The sequence below is a fragment of the Anomalospiza imberbis genome, chromosome 14 (assembly GCF_031753505.1).
Source record: "Anomalospiza imberbis isolate Cuckoo-Finch-1a 21T00152 chromosome 14, ASM3175350v1, whole genome shotgun sequence".
In the NCBI taxonomy this organism is placed as follows: Eukaryota; Metazoa; Chordata; class Aves; order Passeriformes; family Viduidae; genus Anomalospiza; species Anomalospiza imberbis.
Window position 1 is genome coordinate 9908953 of NC_089694.1, and position 7410 is coordinate 9916362.

Consider the following 7410-nt stretch of genomic DNA (forward strand, 5'->3'; position numbering starts at 1 on the left):
ACCCAGATCGGTAAAGCTACTGCAAGTGCCCGTGGCGCACCAAGTGGGAGATTGGCCTTGCTTTGTTTCTACTGCCTTCATTTAACAGTGAGTGCCGATTACTCAAAGCGATATGGGCAGGACCTGGTAATGTAGAGATGCTCTAGCGTTAACTTAAGGGGATGATCCAGTTGCCTGCAGTGTAAATACTTTGTGGCCAGGAACCCTGCTTTATCGCTTTGTATAGTTTTAAAGTAGTTTAAAGATTGAATAACATAAAATAACATAATATAATGTTATTTATGTTATTTCCCACGTGAAGAACTCCTGTAAACCTTGCAGTATTGAAACTCAGTGAACAAGGCATCTTAGACAAGCTGAAAAACAAATGGTGGTACGATAAGGGTGAATGTGGAGCCAAGGACTCCGGAAGTAAGGTCAGTCGCTGAAGGTCTTTTTGTACTGATTAGCAATCACATTTTGACCCACTGTTTGTTTATACCAAGAATGACTTTCAAAAATTGCTATTTACATTTTGAAGGTTGAAAGAAAAGAATAGAAAAAAATAAGTAAGTCTCAGAACATGACAGCATTTTTCTTATATGCAGTTACAGACTGTAGTTGTAAGTATATTTCACTGTGTGAGTATTTTGCTAGAAACATGCTAAGAGAAGCCCCCAAAGCCTCCCAAGCTGGTGTCTTCATTTAAATGTGCAGGTTTCAGCACAGTCACTGTCTATTATTCAGCCCAGCATATTTTCTTATTTTTATTGAAAAAACTCATTTTTGTTTCAAAATTATTACTTAGGTTCTCTACATGTCAGTTTGGGAAACAGTCACATGCTTGCTAAGGGCACAAATTTTCAGGACAGACAGCTGATAAGGAAAAAATGCCTTTCCTGCCCTATTTGCCAATTCATTTTAAAATTGGTTGGATTAAAAAAAAAATCTAGAAATACTAATGGTGAATCATTACCTAAATATTGTATATTCTTTTTTATACTGCTTTCAACCATTTTGCTGCTGTACTGTCCTGTCATCTACCAGCTGTACTGTGGGGCTGTCCAGCCTCATGCAGGACCACTGTAGACCCCAGGGCAGGTCCCACCCCTGAGGTGGATTGGCCCAGTAGCTGCACACTTAAATTGTAGGGCATATTTATTTACACCATTCAGTTAAAAGGAGGACTTTTTTTTAATGCCTATAGATCCAGTGGGGAGAAAAACTCTGTAGAAGTGCTGGGCTTGTTGGAGTGAAGGACATTTTCAAAGGCACCAAGAGGAGGAGGAATCCAACTCCAGCTGATATCGGTCGCAGCTGAGTGCCTAACTCCCTTGGTGCCTTTGGAAGTGCTCTCCGCAATCATGCACACAGAAAACTATCATTTCAAAGCACCCTTTCAGTGTCGGAGGATAATTTCAAGTTCCAGCGAAGCCAACAATAAAAATTCATTTCAGTCGGACTGGAAGTTGCTTAGGGCACAGCCCAGTAGCTGTTGTATCAGATAAATTTGGGATCATGGGATATCTGAACACACGGCAGCTACCAAAGGGAACTGTGATCAAAAAGAGGTATAAATGATTAAGATCTTTAGTTTAAATGGCAGATTGTTTGCTACAACCACATGTATACAAACTGTGAAACACACAGACACTTACAAGGTAAATCATATTTTACTCTGACGATATGCAAATTTAGTTCTCCCTAGAGAGAATCGTTAACCGAGCTCTGTCAGCAGTGCCTTCTCTGGGCACAGACAAATTTCTTTGGCACTTGCCCATCCACCCTGGCCAGTGTGGTGTGGCAGCCCAGCCAGCTGTGCCAGCCAGGAGCTGTTCCTGCCCACAGCCACCCACCCATGCAGCAGCAGAAGGGTTATAGCTATATTTAATCCCATTCCAGAACCTTGTTTTAAAAAATGCAAGCTTCTCCCCCATCTGACATGTATTGAAGGAAGATAAACCCTGACCAGTGATTTTTTTGTTACAATGTCTGGTTTCATTCAATAACTCACTCTCCTGAAGGTGCTAGTTTAGCTCAGGGCTCTGCTACTTGACCTCTAAGTAACTGACCATCTTTCTAGGGTGTGTTTTTTCCCCTAACTGTTGAAAAAAGGTAGTTAAGTTCAGCAGCATCTCAAGAATTTTACCTACATTGACCAAACCCAAGTGTGTAGTGGCTTGGCTTTTTCTTTTTCTAGTTTTTTCATGGCCTTCTCTAAATCCTGCTGTTTTATGCAGCCACCAGCACAACTTTCCCCCAGTGCCTTTGCTACCAGGGATGCTCAGCCATAGGCAACCTTGCTCTGGGACGCCGAAGGCCTGGGGAAGTCAGTAGCCAAAAAAACTTCATTGCCTCGGAGTCAGCCAGGGTTTCACCCACCAGAGGGTGGAGGACAGAGCAGTCACTGCTGTGCAGCCCCGGGCTGCGGGGATGGGGGGACAGCACTGGTCCTTGGGCCGGACACCGAACACCATGAGTGTAGCTATTCCAGCTAGTCCTAATGCAAAGTAGCCTGTTGTCTGTCTGTCTGTCTGTCTGTCTGCTGCTCTCAGCAGAACTAACAGCGTGGCTCGTTTCTCTTAGGACAAGACGAGCGCTCTGAGCCTGAGCAATGTTGCTGGCGTGTTCTATATCCTTGTGGGAGGCCTGGGGCTGGCCATGATGGTGGCACTGATCGAGTTCTGCTACAAGTCTCGGGCCGAGTCCAAGCGAATGAAGCTCACCAAGAACACGCAGAACTTCAAACCTGCTCCTGCCACCAACACCCAGAATTACGCTACCTACAGAGAAGGCTACAACGTGTACGGCACAGAAAGTGTGAAAATCTAGGGGTACGGCTACGGGCCGGGAGTAAACCCTCTGGGTTTTCTTCTTTCTGTCCTTTCTTAAGCTGTCTGTGCTATTCTGTTGTGTGCACCAGGGGGCTGCTGCAAGAGGCTTTTGGAACACCATCTTGTGGTAGTTTTTAAGTATCAGTAATTTAAATTTCTTCCCTGATCAGAAGTAGGATCAGAAAGGTACCGTTCTGTTTTACACACAGAGGTAGCTGGCTTCATGCTGAAGGGAGTAACTCCTGTCTCCAGCATTGTGCTAGTTCAAATGAAAGTATTTTGCTAATTGCTTTTACAATCACTCTGTCAGAATTCTCATCTCTCGTTACTGATCTCTTCCTCTTTGTTTTGTAAGCTATAATCAGGTCAGGTAAGTGCTTTTAGGAAGTTTCAAAAAAAAAACTTGCAATAGAACCAAACCTTCTGCACAATAATTCATGATTTCTAAAGCAGAAAAAGTAGAGGTGAATTGCTGACAAATTTTTCTGAGAAGGCCTGGTTAGCCCCTTGTGCAATCTGTGCCTCTCTATGGGCTGAGCCCCTCTGTCCCTTGCTGCCAGGCAGTGATGAAATCTTTCTGGTTTTATTTTAGATCTTCACCCTGACAGCTTGCAAGACAAAAAGCAGCAGAGAATGTGGCTACTTCATGGATTTGGACCATCTGAGCCAGTTGTACTCTCTCTGAGGTGTCAGGCATGACACGCATTGATGATGGTGCAATGTACTTTTAATAGGAAAAACTGGTATTTTTTCCTTCAGTGCCTTATGGAAGACTCTGAGACTCACAACAATGCAAACCATCACTGAAATATTCTTGCTTTGCTTCAAAGAAGTAAAAGAAAAAGAAAAGAGGAAAAGAAAAGAAAAAGAAACTAAGACAAAAAGAAACAAATGAAAGGGAAAAAGAAAAGGACTGGTAACAAGATATTGGTATGTGAAAAAAAAATTATTGTAAAAAAAGATCAGTGCAACAAAAGCCATTCTTTGATACCACTGCACAGTAACTGAACTTGTGTCCTGAAAGCAACCGCAGCTGGTTTCATCAGCCACCCCAATCGTATCAAATTATGAAACTCCTCCTGACACAAAGCCTCAGAAATCTGCTGCGTGCAAACACGGACTGGCCTGCCACTGCTTGTATGAGCTGATGTCAAGATGTTTCAGTATTTACTTACAGTGGTGTCATTTTATTTTTTTTCTGAGACACTTTAACCTCTCCAGCTAAATTGAGCAATTCTGTATAGCAGCAAAAGGAGGGAAAGAATCTGTGCATTCAAACTAATTAAGGTCAATGACTGTGAATCTGTAAATCCAAAAGAAAGTAATTTGTGGAACTGCATGTCTTGCTTCCAGATCAGTAAATTAATTTCTTGACAAGGTAGCTAAAGTGCGGGCAGAAAATACTGCATTCCTTTTTTTTTTTTTTGTTCTATCATCAGGCATACCTACAGGTGCTTTATTAAAATAACATTGGGTGGCTTTTAAAATTTAAAAAAAAGGAAAAGCTACTTGCTGTTTAAGTTCAGACCATATATCTCTTTTCTTGCTGTGCATTTGCATTTTAATTCACCGTTTAATATCAAGCAATGAAGCAAGAGAAAGGCAGGTTAGTTTTTCCCAGGCCTGCTTCTGCTTCTCCCCAGTTCCCTCCCACCCAGCACCGTGCTCAGCTAATGCTCCTCAGTAACGGTCCTTGTAAAACAGAAGCAAGGAAAGAGGATAGTAACTCCAGTTTAGCTGCAGTTCCAGAGTAATAGTAAGCGATCTAACATGACTCCTGCTAGTACTGTTATATTATATCAGCTCCTGCCAACTCTTGTTTCATGCCTGGTGAGAGGATGCTCCTGTCCCTGCCTCTCTGTGAGGAGGACGCCGCGCTCCGGCCACCTCTGCTCCAGGAGGAGCTCACTGTTACTCACATCCAACGTCTTAGACAGCAGCAGCATTTCAGCCTTGAACCTCTGCCTGGAAACTACTTAACTTCATCTCTAAAAATAAAAATAAAAATAAAAATTAAAAAAAAAAAGAAAAAATAAAAAACCACAAAACTTTAAACATATTGTCAATCACTTGGGAAATGTTCAATGAATATCTGCTTACTAATTACCTCTAATCGACAATATGTATTTTCTGTAGTTTATGATAGAGTTTTATTTCATCAATAACATACCGTGAAAAAGAAACTCATTTAAACCAGTCTGACCCTTAGGCATTTAGTTTGCTGATGATAGATTTGAACTTTTAATAGGATTTAAAAACAAACAAAAAACGAAAAAAAAGTAAAAAGTCTTGTTAAAAATATGTATTTCCAACAAAATGTAATATAAAATCATTTTAAAAGCTCATAGGAGAATAATTTATTGTTCAAGTTTTTAACGAGATATTGACATAAAATTGTTTTGTTTTCATTTTCTTTTCATGAAACTCTGATTTTTTTTTTCAACCTCTGAACACAAACACGTCCCCAGCAAGGGTGAGCTAAAGCTGTGCAGTTATGAGTTGTATTTAAAACAAACATTTTTCTTAAAAGCTGTATAAAATATGTATGTTTATCAGATCAATTTTTAAGAGTGGAGGCTTCACACCAGTGAAGGGAGTTTGGTAAATGGTTCGATATTTTTTAAACTTGCATGTAAATCTAAAATGTGTTGAGTGCTTACCAATTCTGGCTACCAACTTCAAGCTATCAGAAGTTTGGCAGTAGTCTCATGATGATTTGTTTTGGTATATTTTTTTAAATTTGTTTTGCTTCAGGGGCTTTGGGGGTTCTCTCCTTTATCTTTTTCTTTTTCTCCTTTTTTTGTTTTTTTTTTGTAATTTAAGTTCCTATTTTTGGTCGTTGAAACTGCACTTGAGTGAGCAGAAAAATTGCCAAGCAAACTAATGGCTGTAAAAGCATAAACTGCATGTGTGGACATCAATTACTGAGCCTCATTTTGATGAGGTGTTGTACAAAGAGTTTTAATACATTTTGTAAATAAAACTGTAAAGAAAAAAAATTAAAGAGCTTGCTTCTCTTTTCTTCAGAGGAGAAAGAGTCCCTCCCTACTGCCCTCCCTTTGGCCAGTCTGGGATGCTCCTCAGATGTTTAGCACAGAACTTTGGAAAGGTTTGGGTTGGAAGGATCACCCAGTTCCAACAGCCCCACCATGGGCAGGAACACCTTCCTCTAGACCAGGTTTCTCAAAGCCTTTCCAGCCTGCCCAGCTTAGGGGCCCCCACACTGAACTGAGCCCGCTGCTGGGAAATGGGTATTCCTGGTTTGGTAACCTGCAAACCAACTAATGTTTTATTTTCTTGGTGATGGAAACTGGTTGATCCTGCAAGATGCAAGGAGCACCCTGTGAGGAGCAGGGGAGAAGCCTCAGGGCTGCAGCCAGGGTGGGAGATGCTCTGCCCTGCCACTGCAGTGGGCAGCAGTGTGGGTAAATAAATTCCTTAAATATTCACTACACAGATGTATTTTCCTGCAATTCCCAGCTTTTCAGCAATGCTTCTTTAAGGAAAAAAAACCTTTCACCCAACATTGCAGCTAATCCCAGCTCTAATTTATAGAGTTTACTTCACCCACAGTGTAGTTTTTCCAAGTCACCACAAACTATGAACCATGGGAAGTAATCCTGGTATTAAATGGCTGGTGTGTACCCAAACCACACCCAGCACCTCTCTGGAGCTACCCCTGGCCACTCCACCCACATGGTCCCCATCAGGAACCAGCTCCCTGGGCTCTTTCCAGGGACCACTGAGGGTGACACTGCTGTTGGCACCCAAGGCCTCTGGGGCTGAGCTGGAGCAGCACCAGGCTTCTCTTGGATGACTGGGGATGAAAAGATCAACTTCTGAAATATAAAAAAATCCCCCAGTGGAGGTCTTGGGCAGTAGTGCTGCTGCAGAGCAGGTGAGCATGGACCTGAGTGGTTTGGTGTCTGCTGGCCAAAACACACCCTGCAAAACAGGAGATGCCTGGAGTGTCCCTGTGGCACTGCCTCTGGCTGCAGGAGAAAGGGGAAAAACATACTGGCAGTCACTGGTACCTTTCCCAGCTCAGCACCTGGTGCCTGGCAGTGGGTCCCATCCCAACCATGGGGCTGCTTGAGCCCAGCCCCAGTCCCTGTGGAGCTGCCACTGGTGCTCATTGTACATAAGTGCAGGGGGGGGACATGTGCTGAGCCCACCCTGTGTCTTCAGCCGAGGCTTCAGCAACTGCAGATGAGCTCAGGAATAAGCAAGGACTAAATCAGAGCAATAAACAACAATTATTCAACCCTAAACCACCTTACAGGGATGAAGGTGTCAGGTTATCCTGGGTGTAAGCAGGGTGCTGTGCTGAGCACTCTGGGCTTCATGTGGGACCACGCTTCCCACAGGGCACAGGGAGGCCTCCCTGAAATGAGCCTATTTATGTGTGAAGTGCCCACACAATGAACGCAGGGAGGCATGGAAAAAATATTGTTCTGTCCTTCAGCTTTCATTTCATGCATGACATCCAAGCCAACATGGACAGACTGCATTTTTCTAGAGAGCTGTCTTGACCCACTCCCTGCGCCTGACAGCCACACACAGCCCTGCACCAGCCACGGGGGTGAGTTACGCCGCC

General features: G+C 43.0%; 1 protein-coding gene across 6 annotated transcripts in view; it reads left to right on the plus strand.

Moving 5' to 3' along the window:
* Positions 1-5099, plus strand: part of GRIA3 (glutamate ionotropic receptor AMPA type subunit 3) — a 147774-nt gene extending 142675 nt beyond the window's left edge. For 5 of the 6 annotated variants that reach the window (XR_011004104.1, XM_068204843.1, XM_068204841.1 and 2 more), the window contains 3 exons: positions 302-416; positions 2566-2813; positions 3406-5099. Coding sequence is in view for 5 of the 6 variants with exons in the window: in XM_068204843.1 (XP_068060944.1) it covers positions 302-416; positions 2566-2811 (361 nt within the window). In the remaining variant the exon portion in view is untranslated. The remainder of the gene's footprint in view (positions 1-301; positions 417-2565; positions 2814-3405) is intronic. The other variant, XM_068204842.1, reaches the window with a different exon arrangement.
* Positions 5100-7410: the final 2311 nt, after the last annotated feature.